The sequence below is a fragment of the Ascidiella aspersa genome, chromosome 6, assembly GCF_963924565.1.
Source record: "Ascidiella aspersa chromosome 6, kaAscAspe10.2, whole genome shotgun sequence".
In the NCBI taxonomy this organism is placed as follows: Eukaryota; Metazoa; Chordata; class Ascidiacea; order Phlebobranchia; family Ascidiidae; genus Ascidiella; species Ascidiella aspersa.
In genome coordinates this window covers 18343443-18361630 of record NC_139452.1, presented here as the reverse complement: position 1 = coordinate 18361630, position 18188 = coordinate 18343443, and the positions used below count along the sequence as shown (strand labels likewise).

Genomic DNA, 18188 nt, shown 5'->3' with positions numbered 1-18188 from the left:
CTTATTTTCAACACCTATAGAACCTCGATCGTTTTCCTCTGTTAACCAATGTTGAATTATATTCTAAAATTGAGTTTATATGACATCATAAATGAAAATACTTCCGTCCCTGTGGCGTACAAGTCTCAGGATTTTACGTCTAAGTGGTGTGATAGCTAGGGCAGTGGAAATGCAGTTTTGGCTAGAATACAGCAGCTAACGACATTTTAGCAGTAAACGGCAGTTACTGAATAGGGTGCTGCGAAGGCAGCATTTTTTGCGTAGTGGTTGGTAATGGGGAAATGGGTGCAATGCAGTCGACACTTCGATTAAATCAGCAAAGCTATAAGCAGGAGTGGCCAACACTTCGATCGCGATCGACCGTTTGATCGCCACATTTCACCTGGTTGATCGCATGTCGGATTTTTAAAATAGCGCTCTTCAAGCAATATTAACAGGAATATAGAGCGAAAAACAAACCATGAACCTTAAATAAATTGCTCGAGCCGATAGTTTCTGGCAAAAAGTATGGAATGTGATATGACACGGCTCGTACAAATGCAATGCATGTCTAAAAACGTTTTTTAGATGCTAATCTAATTTTCCGGTTGTCCTTATTTTTGGGTCCATGTCGATGGCAACCCTGGTTATAGTCCAGGCGCGTAGCGTGACCATTTCAAATGGGGGTGTCCCGCAATTTCAACTTAGGGAATTCCCCTATTTTCCGTCTGACTGTAATGAATAATAACGTCTTAAAAAATAAGCAGAAACACTTAACGTCCAGCAAAAGCGAACACGTGCGTCGTATGAACACCCTTAGCGGGTACGGGCGGAGCCCGAAAAATTTTACGTTTCGTGTATTCTAGACGCTAAAAACGGCGATTATTAGGAGCTTACGGCTCTTTAAATTTGTCTATTTGACGTTAGAAAAGTACAACACTCCGTTGACTCATTCACGTCCGATTGGCACGTGATTTCAATTGTGCGCGAAAACTATTAGATTGTGGTGTCAGAACAGGCTCTGTGACGTGTCAATCACAAACTGTTGCACTTCGTTGTCAGCAAAATTAACGCTGCTTATCAACAAATCTGGTGATATTTTCGCCGATTGTATGAAACGTGGCTTCAAAATCGCCCTTTTTTAAATTCGGTATAATTAGTAAATTATTCAGCTGAAACTGTACAAAAAGAAAACAAACAAGTAAGATGGCCATTTATTTTTAGTTAAGCAGGAAGCTGTAGTTCGACGACGTTTTAATAATATATCTCCTCAGCAGGAAATATCATTTAGACGATTCATCGTGAAGGGAGGCAAAAGTATCTAGGTCATTAATAAAAAATAAATCGATTGCACAGCGTGGATTCGAAAGGAGTTAAATGTTAGTGAAGCGATAGCAATATTGTTCTAGTGGACAGTGTTTTTGAAAGTTTGTCAGTGAAAGCACGAGTTTTATCCAAAAATATGACATCTCCAGAAAGAAAGGAGCAAAAAGTAAGAAAAATCACATCGTATTTGGACACAAGGAGTGTCAGTGGTCGATTAGAATTGCCAGAAACGAGCCGTGAAAAAGATAAAACACAAATCGAATCAGCGAGTATAGTGTCACCTCAACAACAATCGTCTGGAACTGGGTCTCCAAATGACATTGGAAGTTTCGTTGGAGCTAATATTTCGAAGGCGACAATTAGCGGAAACTTTTGTTAAATCCGTGGATGCCAGACGAAACTTACGTATTCCCAAGACTAGAAAGAATGAAAAACAACAAAATATGTTATGTGTCTTTCCATGCATCATGGCTTAAAGCGCATCCTTGGCTTGTTTACAGCGATGTAGTGCAAGGTGCATTTTGCAAACATTGCGTTTTGTTTGCACTGGAAAAGGCAGGAGGGTCATCCCTAAAGCAGCTCTTAAAAACTCCACTACGGACTGCGGCAGAATATGTAAAAGGGACTACGTTGTTGAAAGATCACGCGTCGCCCGAATATCATAAAACAGCAACCGTAAAAGCGGAGTCATTTCTTCAGGTCTTAGAGAGGGGAGACGTTTTGGAACAAATGGATAGAGATCAACAACGGTTGCTTCCTCTAAAAAATAACTTTCTTGTTTCTGTGGTAGAGAGTATAATATTCAAGGCATTCCCCTTCGCAAGCATCGCGATTCTGGTCAGCTAAAGCTGCTCCTGCAAACTTTCGAACTGCAGAAAATGAAGGCAATTTTTGCGCACTTTTAAGATTTCGAACTTCGGCAGGGGATACTTCAGTCACAGACTATTTGGCTCAGTTCAATCGGGCTGCCATGTATTACAGTCCACAAATCCGGAATTAAATTATTGATATTGTCGGCGATGTCATTCGTCAAAAAATAATTGCACGAGTCAAGAAGTTTTTTATTTTAGCGTTTTAGCCGACGAAACTAGCGATGTTTCTGACATCGAGCAACTTTCGCTAGACAGCTTAAATAGGTGGGAAGCTTAGACAGCTTAAACAGGTGGGATTGAAATTCAGACAATATGCGTGGTCAAGGTTACGACGGCGCCGCCAATATGTCCGGAAAATTTAACGGCGTACAGGCAATTATTGCACGTAAATGTAGTTTACACGCTTGTTTTCTCTACGTCGTTGAGAAATCTGTTCGTTTTACCAATAAAATACATATGCGTTAAAAGGCCTGTTTCAGATTACTTGAGTCGGTGACGGGTGAAATGCCAAATGAAACAACGATAACAAGCGGTGATTAACGGCGATAAGCAACGACCTGATTAGGCGGCCGACGTGTTTTAGATGCCAGGTGCAATGTTTCCGATGTAACATCGCAGCAATTACGGTTTTATTTTTGTGATCATTGTTTACTGAGATTTCAAAGGGGGGTGTCAAGACTCCTAAATACCCCCCACGCTACGCCCCTGGGTTATACTAATAACGAAATATAAACCTCATACCCACAGGAAATCCTTGGCACTTTAATCCTACCACAATTATGAAATCAACGCACAATATTTGGGTTAAGGTGCGAGTTAGCGTTTGTTGTGTGGGTGGCAAATAATGTGCGTTGCTGTATACGGTATTTGTAGAGCGTTTTTTTTTGCGCTACTTTTTACGAACCAAATCGATGGAGCGCCAAAAATTTTTCTATTGCTAATTTTTCATAGAAAAAAGGGCCAAACGGGGTAACACTAATTTACGGAATGATGAATGGTCGGAATTGTTCGGAACGCTCACTAAATTGCGGAATGGTCGGAATGGAATGAATAGGGCCGAAACCAGGGTTACCATTCCGTGCTTATTTCTAAGATTTGTGCTTATTTTTGGGCGCAGTGTCTTAGAAAACGCAAATGTGCTTATTTCAAAGAAATATGCTTATTTTAGAGTTGTGTGCTTAGTTTGTCTTATTTTAGTTTCTAAAAGTGTCCTTTATCAATTTATTATTTATATTTACCAAGTTATTTAACCCAGATTATAACAGTAATGCATTAAATTACATAATAACAATGGGTTGTGATTGTTTATTCTAAATATAAAAAGAACATTGTAGCCTATAGAAGTGTGGTAGGTTTCTAAGTGCTTTAGCAATCAAGTAAACTTTCGGCTTGACGTGAGGACTGGCTTTTTTTGTGTCAGTACAGACAAAATGCTAAATCAGCCCAGAGGCTATGGAAAACACAATGTTGCTACAAAAAAAATGCTAGATGCATTACAGTAAGACATTCAATGAATAATTTTATTACAAGCATAACTCCGCCAAGTGAACCAAACTTAACTACCAGGCAGGGTCAGAATTAGGCGTGTCATGCTGTCATGCACCACGGTTTAAAAGGTGTATAACTGGTGCGCTCTGACGCGAAAAAATTATCAAAGCTTGTATTAAATAAGGGTGGTTAACTTGCCAATTTCAACTTAATAAACGCATTTTTTGCGCTTCGCGCGATTAAGCTACGTTTTGCGCATATAAAAATAGCTGTTTTTCAAGTTTTTATATTATTTTATAACGTTATTTCTGAAACCTAGGATTTTACCCCCGGAGTATCTGTCCCTGATGTTTAGTGGCGTGCTTATTTTTTGGTCTGAGCAGGTGGTAACCCTGGCCGAAACTAATTTGATGAATGGTCGGAACGGAATGCACTGTCGGAATAGAATGAACGAAGCTGTATGAACACAATGAACTGTCGGAATGAAATGAACGAAGCTGTATGATCACAATGAATTGTCGGAATGAAATGAACGAAGCTGTAGGAACAGAATGAACTGTAGGAATGAAATGAACCTGAATTTGAAGCAAGCGGGTTTAATTACAAGTCTCATTAAACTATTTTGCCTCGACCAATCAACCTGACTATTACTTCAAGGTAGAAACTTATTCAAATGGAATTGTTCATCTTCTGCTTCGTATTAAGCCTTAGCTCAGAAAACAACCACATGAACAACAAAAGGGGCGATACGGAAAAGGGGAAATGATTCAGAACCCGTAACCTTTCTGGCTGGCGGGAACTGTTACAGCAACGCTTTCACACAGGTGAAATATTTTTATCAGTAACGGAAATATGTGTCACGATATAACATTATTCATGTGTGAAATAGCCAAATGCTTTGTTCTCAGAGTGACAGCGAGTGTTTGGTAAAGGCGTGAAAAAGTAGCAACATTTTTGATTATACATTTTGAAAAGAACACAACTTAAATAAACGTGAAAAGAACACAACTCAAATAAACGTTTGAAATACTCAATAAAACATCTTAAATGACCGCTGTTGCTACAAATTAGTTAATTGCAAATTCCAATTTTGGGCGCTAGTCTAGAATCCTACCACAGTTATGAAATCAACACACAAAATTGAGTTAGGTTGCGGGTTAGCGTTTGGGTGTGGGTGGTGGGTGGGTCAAGCATTATTATATTCTTTATTTAATAATATTACTTGACCCACCTTAATCCAAACGCTAACCCGCAACCTAACCCAAATAATGCGCGTTGTGGTAGGATTCTAGACCAGCGCCAAATGTGAAATAAGTTAAGTTGTTTGTAAACCTCAGGTGTGCATAAAACCTATTCCGACAGTTCATTCTGCTCCTACAGCGTCATTCATTCCATTCCGACAGTTCATTCTATTCCGACAATTCATTCCGTTCCGACCATTCGTAAAATTAGTTTCGGCCCTATTCATTCCATTCCGACAATTCCGACCATTCCGTGAATTAGTTAGCGTTCCGACCATTCCGACCATTCATCATTCCGCAAATTAGTGTTACCCGGCCAAACGAAAAAAATCTGCTGCCAAGCGCAAAAATGTCAAATTTCCGTTTTTGCCTGTAAAAAGACCAATCATGCAAACTCACAAGATATTTGGATATAGCATATCCACGCGTTCCGTCCGAAATTACTGCAGTTCTAAGCAGTTCAAAACCATCCAAACCGCGACACCGCGACAACCACTTTTACAACCCTTATTTTTTGCTATTTTAACAACACGTAATTGCAAAAAGATTACGCTTGTGTTTTGAGGTAATCTTATTAGTTTTAAGTTAATCTTGTTACAAAGGCGCCGTGCGGATAAAAACTTTTCAAATGGATTTTTTGTATCCAAGTATAGCAATTTCCAATGCATAAAAATCCTACATTCCTGATGATTAGGGGTTATTATAATACAATATTCAAAGGCCACACGTTTTTATAACAAAATTGCAAGGGGAAATTTATTGCGCCCGCAGAGTCATTGCTAAGTTTGCTTTCGGCCCGCGACTGGGAAAAGGTTACCGACCCCTGGGATAGATGATCGTTCAACTACTACTTCCTAGCACTTAGCCTACCAGTTTCTTAAGGAAGCAGTCTCCGAACCTTGGAGTGCACCGGCGGGTCGCTGGTGGGAATGCAGTGGTCTACACCGTGTGTAGCAAATGATTTGCGAAGTGGTAATCCTCTAAAATTCAACCAGTATATACGTGTACTTTGACGTACTGCCTACAAATGTGTTCAATTGTGGTACTAATTGGTCAATCGTACTGATAGAACGTTTGATTTTAACTAACAATACAAGTGATCCAGTGTCGTTTTACAAAGGTCATTGAACATAGCCTAGAACTTGATTTACCAGTCCCGGTTTACTGGCTCTCAAAGGCCGCACTTGGTAAGGCTGCTCTGCTTGACTCGTCTCTGATACCATTTAAATGTCTGTCATACCAATTAGAAGGCACACGCAGAAAGAAAGAAGGCACACAAGATTATTACGAAAGCGGGGAATAGAAAACGGCACAACGACAAGTCGCGAAACAGCGCTACGTTTATATTTAACTAGACGAAATACCCGGCGTTGCCTAGGTTAGATAGAATATTTACCAGTTATTTTAACTGGTTAAAAGTAAATTACACCACAATAATCACCATAATGTACGAAGTCTACCTGAATTTTGTCTGGTTAAACAAAATGAAACAATCCAATATATTGCGGGCTCTTTATCACTATTGCACATTGCGTTGTTACATGTTAAACTGTTGGCCAAATGTTATAACTAGGGCCCGCAAAAGTCAATAAAGTTAAAATTTTTTAAGGACCTCGTCTGTCCACGAATCAAAGTATAAAGATGTTTTCAGCACCTAGGGGACTGTTTCTAAGAAGTTTATAGGTTAAAATAAAGTTAAAATTTACAATAAATGATTTTTTAATAAAGTTTGATGAGAAAGGGGTTCAAATATGGCGTCGTAGTATTTGGGAAATAATCGAAACATATATTAGATAAATAGAATTTGCGTAGATAATGCGTACAAGCAGGTTATTACACGTTGGCCAGCTAACATGTTTAAAAAGCAAATATTTTCATTCTCTCCAAATGATTTAACGTCTATGGTTTGCTATACTTTTTCCAACTTTTACTGTGCAAATTTTTACCATGCCTTGGTCTGAGCAATCACTGTTGAAACAGAGTTTAAATCTGTAGTTTTAAGCAATACGCAAACACGTTTATGTGCCTAATAAGCCACCTTTTATGTTGAAAGTTTTGCCAATTTAAATCCAATAAACGCAATATTTATTTATTTATGACGCCATGTTATGACGTAGCTTTGTAAGGTCGTCGCTAAGAATGCGTTAAACTTAAGCTTTTTGTTGTTGCGGCCCTTGTATAATTATATTTGTTTAGGCCTGGTGTTGATATGTTTGAATGTTGCAACAATTACAACAGGTCCTAACAGAGAGGTGTACACTTCCTCCAGGATTCGCATTTAAATTTGCGGTGGTAAAATATTTTGTGTTGTAAGAGCAATAGGTTTTTTTACTTAGAGAGAAGTCGCATGCGCCTAGTTTTACTAGGAAAGCCACTTCGAACAAAAACGTTGCATGCGCAGGACAATAAGGCACAGCAGGGATGCCAGCAGCCGCCTCGTCGCGACGCGAGCTGAATAAAGCAAGTGATATGAAAGCATTCTGTATTGAAGTTTTTCTGCCGCTAGATAGGAGTAGATAGCTGTTATGAACTAAAACGACGACGTAACGCTTTTGTTTTTTGTCCCCCAATTGGAGGTGCCAAGGGTTGCAGCCTCATAAACCTCTACATAGCACCTTCATACCACTCTACGCCATGTCTGAAAATTTTAAAGTTCTACGATGTACACTTTTTCTATAATGCTCTGGACAAAAATCGGTCTGAAACATGCCATAGCAAACCTTTGCAAACCATATGAAACCAAAAAAGACTAGACGGGGGTGCGGTTGTTGTATATTTTGTCAGGGGGTATATTTTCGGAGCTTAGTGTTTATTTTTATTTTGTTTTACTTTTTTTTTTTAATTGAATTTATTTTTTTATTTTTTATTTTTCAATTTTTTTTTTCATATTCATTTTTTTATTTTTATTTTTATTTTTTTATTTTATACTTTTTATTTTTTAATATTTTGTATTTTGTATTGTGTATTGTGTATTGTGTATTGTGTATTTTATATTATATATTTCATATTTTGTTTTTCATTTTCCTTAACTTGTTTCTGCAAGCAAAAACAGATATGGGCCGAAAACTTTCCCACTTAACTTATGCCTTTGATGCGAAAGGGGTTCAAATATGGCGTAGTATTTCAGCAATGATCGAAACATATATTTGATAAATAGAATTTACGTAAATAATGTGTATGGCCATTTTATTACATTTTGGCCAGCTTACGTGTTTGAAAAGCAAATATTATCATTCTCCTAAAGACTTAAAATGGTTTAACGCCTATGGTTTGCAATACTTTTGCAAACTTTTACTCGGTAAATTTTTACCATGGCTTGGTCCGAGCAATCACTGTTAAAACAGACTTTAAATCTGTAGTTTCAAACAATATGAAACACACTATTATGTGCCTAATACGCAAACTATTAAATCGAAAGTTTTGCTAGTTGTTTAGGCCTGATGTTGGTATGTTGGTTGGAGCAACATGCACAACAGGTGCTAACAGAGAGGCGTACACTGCCTTAAGATTTCGCATTTAAATTTGCGGCGGTAAATACACCCTATTGACACTTGATTATTAGGCGAAGCTTATCGCAAAGTAATTGGTCGCCCCAAAAAATGCTGACGCCGCATTTAAAGCAAGCATTATAAATGTGTCGCCGATATTCTGCCTTGAACATCCCTACTCGAAATGCTTCCCTGCGTTAATTTTACGGTGGATGAAACTTTATTCACGGCCTTACCTCTTTTTGTATTACCGCGAAAATACGATGAAATACGATTTGAAGAATATTTGAAAAAATCGTATTTGGAGAATATTTGCTATTTGCACCTGTATAGTATGTTACTCCAATACAACATATGAACACACAATTTTAAGTTGTGTAGGCCTGGTGTTGATATGTTGGATTGGAGTTGCCACCAGATTTCGCATTTAAATTTGCGGCGGTAAAATAAGTTGTTTCTCAAGACCATTAAGTAATTTTACTAAAGAGAAGCCTCTTTTTAAAATGCAAGTCGCACGAGCCCAGGTTTGGACGTGCCACTTCGCACAATGAAAGTCTCACGCGCGGGACAATAAAGCGCAGCAGGCGGTAAGTCGCTTCGTCACTTCACAAGCTGGACAAAGCAAGCGAATATGAACGAATTCTGTATGAAAGTTTTCTGCTGCTAGATGGCAGTCGTTAGCTACAAAGTGCTAAAACGCAATCTTCATACCACTCTACGCCATGTCTGAAAATTTGAAAGTTCTACGATGTTTACTTTTTCTATAATGCTCTGGACAAAAATCGGTCTGAAAAATAAATTTTCGGCCCATATAAAGAGGATGCGATACGTGTAGCGGCCGCAGAAAGCCACTGATAAAAACACGGCCCAGTGGAAAGCGGTATGAGAATCAGTAACGTAGCAAAACACGTCAGATAAGAAAATAGGATGATGGTGGAAAGGCAAAAACAAACCTAAAATAACAGTTAGACATGAAACGGCATATAGCTCACATACCGAAAAATGGAACGGTGCAGCGCACAACGAAAACCAAAAGACGATAAACGAAAACACAAATCCACAAAATTATATATAAAAAATATATATAAAAAGGCTACCGAATTTGGGGTAAAATCATTTTTTGAATGTTAATTGAGGCTCTGGTCAGTTTGAGCCATTTAGCCTCACATTCATCGAGCTTGCTGGTGTCTGGCTCCTCAACGAAATTGACCGTAAAACATTCGGCAATATGCGGGCGTCATACCAAATTTGCTTATGCCTAAACGTTTGCACTGTCTGTCACTAAATATAAATTTCAAATCATGTTATGTGTTTCAAATCATGTCTTATCGTGTTTCTAAAAAAAAGTTAACCTAATGCTTTCTAACAATCAGAGTAACACCCCAAAGCCTGTGTGAAAGCGACATTAATGTGAAAGCGGAATGGCGTTTATAATTATTTGACTTATTTGGGTGCCTCTGAACATCTAATTTTTGGTCTCCGTAAATTACCATTAATTTTTGCGTTTGGTTAAAACAGAGTAAAAATAAAAAAATTAACGTATAAAAGACAGTTTTGTGTCTGAAACGGTCACTAAAGGAAAGGCGCGAAGGCACTGTGACCATTTAATCACCAATCACGTGTTACCAGCATTGTATAACCTTCTTCTTGAAGCCGCCTGTTATTGGCGATAATTTAAAGAAATACATATTTTACATCAAACCAAATTGCAACGTTGTGTGTTTTTTAAAATGGAGTTACTAAACACACAAGCTTGGCCAAACACGTCTCGCATATTTTGCGTAACGAAAACCCGTGACATATGTCGATTAAAAATCACTAACAAACGTAAAAAAGTCGTAGCACCAATTGTTCAAATTGCGCGAAATTCAAGCAAATACGTAATCCCGGTAGGGACCCTACTGCATCCAACCAAAAAAAATCCCGTTTGAAATGTAAATTTGCTTAGTGTTCAAACCGCTGCAATAAACGCGATATTTTGCTCAGTCCAAATGTTGCGTATAGTTTATACTCGGTTAGGGTTGCTGTACGTTGTCTCTGTAAGTGTATTAATACCTCATGAAAGAATGTTAAGGAAAACGTAGCAACAAACGCAATATTTTGCGAAACTAGGCTCCCCCATTTACGTGGGTAAACAAACTGCAAAAAGCTATTAAACATAAAAGTATAAATTTTGCCACATGAAATTTTATTTTTACCAAGGCAATGTACTTGACTTGACTTCTACGGTCACGCAGGTTATTGCCCTACACATTTTTGGAAACGTTTTACCCTTACACGTCGAGAGGTTTTGCGAGAAGTCGCACGCGCGCCCTTTGGATTTAACATGCAAACAAAGTAGGCCTACAATGCTGCGTGATGTTTTCGAAATGGTACGACTAAATAATCGACTATATCACACGTCACTGGGTAAGCATGGCACACATCTTTTAAGTAACGAAACCCCGTATAGTCAATTGAGAATAACTCTCAGACGTAAAACTTTAGGTAGTAGCAGAAATTGTTTAGACCTGCTCGATAGCGTGATATACCTAATCCCGGTGCTAAATTGCGTAAAACGTGAGAAAAATCCTCATTGAAAAAACAAATGCTGACTGGTAAACTGCTGAAATAAACGCAATATTTATAAACGCAATAACTCTGCCAAGTATTGCGTGGTTAAACACGATTTGTTGTACGATGTCCGTGTTTCCTGCTGTTTATCTAAAGAGTGTTTAAAAAGTGAAAATTGCTAAACCTTTGAACTAAACGTCAAATTAAGCTACGTCCAAGCTCAGACAAACCCGTAACCCGTTAAAAATATAAATTGCTGGCTGTTCAAACTGCGACATCAAACGCGATATTTTGCGAACTCGGCCTAAATTTGGCATTGTTAAACTTAAGTCTTTACTTGGTACGTAGCGCACGTTTGTTAACATCGTATATAACATGTGATGTGCTTTTTACGTAATCCCGGTACCATACTTCTTCCAACGTAAGTAAAATCTCGCTTAAACTGAAAATTGGTTACTATTAAAACCGCTGGAAGGATTAAATACCCAACGGCTAAGCACGTCAAACATCTTTTAATTTGAAAATATTAAAATTTATTTTTTATTAGGGCAATATACCTATTTGATTTTTTATGTCCACGCAGGTAATTCCGCTTGAAAAAAAGTTGTGCGCGATTACGTTAAGACGTTTATGATATGTCACGCGCGCGCCCGTGGAGAATCGACGGGGAGTCGCCGGTCCTTTTGTTAGTCGACGACGACGTTGCTCTGCCAGCGACCGACCGGGCGAACATATGACACAAACACATCTCACAAACTTTCTCTTTTATTATTATTATTAGATTAGATTACGTCACTACACTATCATGCTGAAACAACAAAATAGAAAGACGGACGAGAATAAAAAAATAGCACCTATCAAGAAGCGACAGGTTGGGCTAAAGGCCAGTCCACTTAACTTTATGAATTTCGAGATTTTTAGAATTTAAAGCACAGATATACTCAGAGTGTTTTATAGACTTGATCATAAAAACAAACATAGAAATCGTCGGTAATGTCTTTGCATACTTACAACGGTATATAACGAAGCGCGCACATAACAGTAAGCAATTCAACAAATCATTGTCAACACCAGTTCCAAACCGGAGAGTTACACGTTTTGCCAGGAAATTAGAAGTTTTGAGGAAATCCAAGATCTTATTTCTTCCCAATAGCATTCAATATGAAGAAAATTCAATAAAATAAGCGCAGGAGTGCCTCAATTTTAGGTGCTGATGGCAAGTTTTATCTGTGAGAACTCTGTGCAGTAGATGTTGTTCGTTGCATAGCGCTTTTCTACAGAGGGCTAGGGTCGCTGCTTCTCGGCGGATGTCAGGCGGTGCTATGCCGGCCAGCACGGGCAGCTGCTCGGTTGGCGTGGCACGTAGGCAGCCAGATATGACGCGCAACGCACTATTAAGGGTAGTGTCCACCTTCTTAGCGTGGCTACTTCGGCACCACAGAGGGGCACAGTACTCAGCAGCGAATAGAACCAGTGCCTGGGCAGATATACGCAGCACCTTAGTTGAGGCTCCCCATGAAGTACCGACCAGGCGGCGTATAAGCGCAATGCGAGCGGTTGCCTTCGCCCTGACGCTGTTGACGTGATGCTTGAACGTCAGCGTTCTGTCAAGCTTGACCCTGAGGTATGTGAGGGTAGCATTATGCTGCAACAACGTGTTGTTGACTCGGATGTTTGTAGTACGCTTGGCTTCCCTGTTATTTAGGTGGAACATTGTGGCCATAGTTTTCGCCATGCTCAATTTTAGTCTCCAGTTCTTGAAGTAGGACGACAGGGTCCCCATGTCTGCGGTGAGACCTTCTTCGGCTTCGCCTCATGTTGGCTTGCTGAGTAGAATTGCAAGGTCATCTGCATAGCCATATTTATTCGACTGGGTGGCGGGTAAGTGGTGAATATATATGTTAAATAACACAGGAGCAAGGACGGAACCTTGTGGTACGCCATTCCTGAGCTTTCGAGTCCTACTGCATTGACCGTTGCTTGTGTGGAGCTGAAAGCTACGGTTACTCAGCATGTTTAAGATGAAGTTGACCATATGCATATCTGGAATCATCTCCAGGAGCTTTAGGTGAAGACCACGTAACCAAACGGTGTCATACGCAGCCGTGAGGTCGATGGACACGGCTCCGTCTTTTTCACCAGCCTCAAACCCATTCTCTATACCTTGGCACAGTAGGGTAACCTGGTCTGTGGTAGATCTGCCACTGCGGAAACCCGCTTGCTCCTTGGGCAATTGTGGATCGATAATAGGATTTAGGCGCGTGTGGAGAAGTCGCTCCAACATCTTGTAAGGCACACACAATAGCGATATAGGGCGATAACTCTTTGGGTCGCCTTTTGGTTGTTTGGCTTCGGTAAAGCTATTACCTTCGCCCGACGCCAGAACTTGGTTAACCTGCCAGTTCAAAGACAGGTCGAGAAGAAAGAGGTTAGCCATGAGGACATTTTCTTTCCTTGATGTTTTATAAACTCTGGATGGATTCCATCGATGCCCGGTGATTTTCCCACTTTAAGTTGTTTGGTGGCTTCCGCAAGTTCTTCATCGGTGAAGTCGATTGAAAGGTTGGAGTTACAGGTGGGGGACGCACGAATTTCTTTGGTCTTGGCATTAATTCTTCTGCTGAAGGACTTGTCTACATTAAGGCAACGGTTGTTGCTGAGAAGTTGGTCTGCAATCGCATTGGCCGTAATGGGGCATTTACCTGGTTTTGCCGACTTTCCAGTTAGCCTGTTGACTGTTTGCCAAGCTCTACGGCTGGAATGAGTAAAGTCTATTGATTTCACTGTTTCATTCCATCTCTCCCTTCGTTGTTCGTTTAGTCTGCGTATGAGATCATCGGCAGCCCTTTCTCGATCATGGATGGATTCCGCCTCGTTTTGTGTACGAAGCAATTGCTCGCATTCTTCGTTCCAGCAAGGAACGTAGCTCCTTCGAAAGCCGCGGGGAATGTTATTCTTCGCAGCAGAAGTTATAGCTTTGGAGAAGGTGCTATAGGCGCAGTTGATGTCGACTGAGTTCGGGGACGGCAAGCCAACAGCTATCGCATCGAGTTGTTGACTGAATCTTTTCCAGTTGGCTTTGCGGAAATTCCAACGCCTCACGGGATTCCCTTCGATAGGCTGAACTAACCCTGGGGTTAGAATCAGCGATAGACGATGGTGAGAATGGGGAAATCTATCCAGAACGCGCTTCTCCGGAGTGGCGTCAATGGATGAAGCCCATTCGATAAGGGTATCGCCGTCTGCATTGCTGACTTTGTAGCCCCAGTCAGTGTGATGGCAGTTGAAGTCACCGACGTAAAGAGCTGGTTCGGTGACATCTGAAAGTGAGTTAAGATACAGTCTGCTGGGTGGTGGCTTGTAGATGTTGACGATGGTAGTGTCCTTGGTTGTCAGCCACTCCACAGTTGTGTTGTCGTCAGACTGCGCCATCGCTGACCAAGGTATATCATTCCTGATAAAGGTTGCAATGTCATGGTGCTTGTCCAGTGTGAATCCGGCCAGGTTGAAACCCGGTATCTTCAGGACGCTAGAGTTGGTAGCATGCGTTTGCTGCAGGGAAATTATCGCAACTTTGTTGTTGTTGGCGATATGTGTAATGACGCTGAGTTTGGCGGTTGTAAGGCCCTCAACATTTAGCTGTAGCAGCGCCAAGTCTTGGCTTTCGACGAACGTTGTTTTTGCCGCCTGGCCTAAAAAGGCCACATGCTTCCTTGGACTTGACGCCGGGTCATGATTCATTTGACGTGTTTGACGGTTTAAAGACATTGGTTTCGCTTATGTTAGCTACTTATAGGGGATGCCATGTAAAGGCTGTCTTTATATCCGTATTTTATTGCCAATTGGTCATACTTAAGATATTCTCCCTCAAAATCCAGTAAGTCTGAGTGTTCGAGTATTCCCGCATCGATGAGTGGCTTTAAGTAAAATGTTTGGTTTTTAAATTTGCCGCTCCTTCAAACCCACAGTGACCTGCTGTGCGTTTTACCTAGATGGAAAATTTTGATTATGGCTCTGAGGTCTGATATTATTTTTCGTATAGTTTGCAGAGGGACAATTTTTTCGCTTTGTTTTGAGTTTATTCCCAGGTTACCTCTAACCCAGCACTCTAGCTGCATTAAGGATAACTCATTTCTAAAAGTTTCCAAGAGGCTATATTAGTTAACATCCAAAAATGTTGCTACCCATTTAAAGTTTAAAGCTAAAATATAGGAATCAACATCTAACATATTTGTACCTCCTAGTTCAATGTTTGCAGTCAGTTTGTTTCTTTTCACTCTTTCCCAACTGGAGCACCAGATAAATTAAAATAATTTGTTTTTTAATTGACGAACAAAAGTATTCGGCAAGGTAATTGGTAGAACACTGCATTTGTAAATTAACGTTGGTATTGCAAGGCTTTTTAAAATACATATACGACCCAAAAGAGTTAGACCGCGGGACGACCATATGTTTAAAATTATATTGACCGTTCCAACAAAATGACCGAAGTTCAGTGAAAACAACTGTTTTCTATCTCTAATTGGAATTTCCACACCGAGATAGCGGAATGATGTGTTGGGCCATGCCAAACCTTTGTATAGGGTTTTTGTTCATTTGACCGTTTTGGACCTACAAAGAACGCAAGTGATTTTTTCATATTATATGGACTGCGCAATATTTATATGGACCGCGCTTTTTCATTTTATATGGACTGCGCAACCTGACATTTCAGTAAACAGATTAATAACACGAAATACCCCATCAAAATCAATTTGTTCGGCTCTGAGAAATATTAACGTGTCATCAGCGAGGAGGGACACTTTAAATTCGATGTGTTTAGTTTTTATTCCTTGAAAAGGATCTTCGCACAGTGCCTTCGCCAGGCATTCAATACATAGTAAAAACAGTGTTGGTGATAGGGGATCACCTTGTCTGACGCCTCGTTCTAATATAATCTCTTTCGATAAAAAATTGTTATTTGTTGCAAGTTGGTCGAGAGTAGCAACATTTTATCCAGTTTATTAATTTATCCCCAAACCCAAACGCGTTTAGAGCAGAATAAATAAAATCCCAACTTATTGTATCGAACGCTTGTAAATGTCCAAGTACCGCTCCTGGAATTTCATAAAAGTTGCAGGAGTCCATGATGTCAAAGAGGATACGGAGATTATCGCCTATGTACCTCCACTTCATAAAACCATTTTGGTCTTGATTAATCAACAGTTCAATATATGTGTAGACCCAAAGCTTCGCAAAACAGAGATTTTATATCTGGCCAAAACGTTTGGTAAAATTCAATCGGCAATCCGTCGAGACCCGGTGACTTATTTTTAGGCATTGAGTTAATCGCAGACTTAATTTCGGCCGTTGAGATAGGCTCTTCGGTCCTTTCTAGCTGGGAAGCGTTTAATTTCGGAAGGTTCAGGTTTGCCAGATTAAGGTCGATTTGTGATTGCACGCATTTCGTATTCTGTCTTTTGTATAGGTCTCCAAAAAAGTGTGATAACTCGTTAAAAAATTGTCTTTTGGTCTGTATAGACGTGGTCACCATTTTTAAGACGGTTGATCGATTTTTTAACCGCATGACGTTTTTCTAAATTAAGAAAATATTTTGTGTTTATTTCACCCTTTTTGGCCCAACGCGCCCTGCTTCTAATTATCGCACCCTTCGTTTTTTCTACTAGTTGATCCAATCTGCACTTATGTTGTGTTAATTTACCGCAAGCCTCGGGTCGGCAGGACTGTTGGCGTGTTTTATTTCGTGTTCAAGCGCTTCGATATTTCTCTCCAGTTCATTCTGGGAGCAGTGTTTTCTTTTTTCAATCTAGCTCTAAATTCAATCGAAACGCCGCGAAGGACAGCTTTAAGGGCATCCCACCTAACATGGGGATTGACGTGATTTGCCGGGTTGGTTATTATGTAATCGTTGAGTTTGTTTTATTAAGTCAGTATATGGTTTGTTATTCAATAAGCGCGTGTTAAACTTCCAGTATCCCTTACTGTGTTCATTTGGAGCTAGCTTTAAAAGACAGCGTCACGATTTTATGGTCGGACATAATATACCTGTGACAATGTTGGCGTCTATAACGTTAGTGAATAATGATTTTGAAGTTAGAAATAAGTCTATACGAGTCGCTGTCAATGGTTTTGTTTGAATTCTAGAATACTTTCTTTTCGCCCCATGCACATGGCGGAAAGCATCATGCAATTCAAGGGAATTCATGTAATTCATTAGCCTGCACAGTGGCCCGCGATCTTTTGTTTGCATGCGGGGGCCCATGACTTTTATCCAAACTCGCATTTAAGATGATGTTAAAATCACCTCCTACCATGTCGCCGTCAGTAGCTTTGATAAGGTTTGTAAAAAAGTCGTCAAAAAAGGCTGGGTTATCATTGTTTGGCCCGTAAATATTAGTTAGTGTTAACTCTTTATTCCCAAGTTTGATGGTTGATATCAAATACCTCCCGCATGTGTCGGCTGTTGTTTGATTAATAGAATATGTTAAATTTTTGGAGAATAAAATCGCTACCCCCTTGCTACGATTTGTACCGTGAGCCCAAACAATTTCTCCTCCCCATTCCATTTGCCAAAGTTTCTCATCCCCATAGGTACAATGTGTTTCCTGTATTAAGGTTATATGGTATTTTTTTATCTCTAATATAGGCTACTTAAAAATATATTTCCGTTTTGATGTATCACGGATTCCAGCAACGTTAAAAGACGCGATAGTAATAGACATTAGACAAAAAAAACGAAATTCACAAAAATAATACAAATACACTTAGGCTCTCAATTCCGTTCAACTCCAAGTTCTAAGTCCCAATCATATTCGAGTCCACATGGGCATCGAAATGGTTTACTTGGTTCGATACATTCATTTGATTTTTTACCGCAACTACAGTTGATTAATTTAAAGTTACATGAGCCATTTGAGCACTCTTTGCTCATTGTGAGATTCGGAACTGAATTAAATGTTTGACATACACATGCAATTGAGTACCTGTTACATTGTACGCATTCAAATAGGTTGTCCTTCGTCATAAACTCCGGCTGAAAATGTTTGCAGCAGGGCATCCAACGCATCACCGCTGTGCATTTGGGGCAGCTATAACAGCCTTTTCCTGGATAGGAACCAAAATTGTAGTTTCTTCGTCGCAGCAGGCTTTTGATATGTTGAACTCGTGTTTGCACTTGTAGCAATAGAATTGGGTTGCTTCTGGTGCCAGGCAACTTTTGGTGTGACATTCTGGGCATACGA

General features: G+C 39.8%; 1 protein-coding gene across 1 annotated transcript; it reads right to left on the bottom strand.

The window, feature by feature from the left end:
- Nucleotides 1-12103: 12103 nt before the first annotated feature.
- LOC146140597 (uncharacterized) lies at nucleotides 12104-12730 on the bottom strand. The gene has a single exon (XM_083392662.1). The coding sequence runs from the start codon at nucleotides 12728-12730 to the stop codon at nucleotides 12104-12106; it is 627 nt and encodes a 208-aa protein (XP_083248788.1).
- Between the last annotated feature and the right edge of the window lie 5458 nt (nucleotides 12731-18188).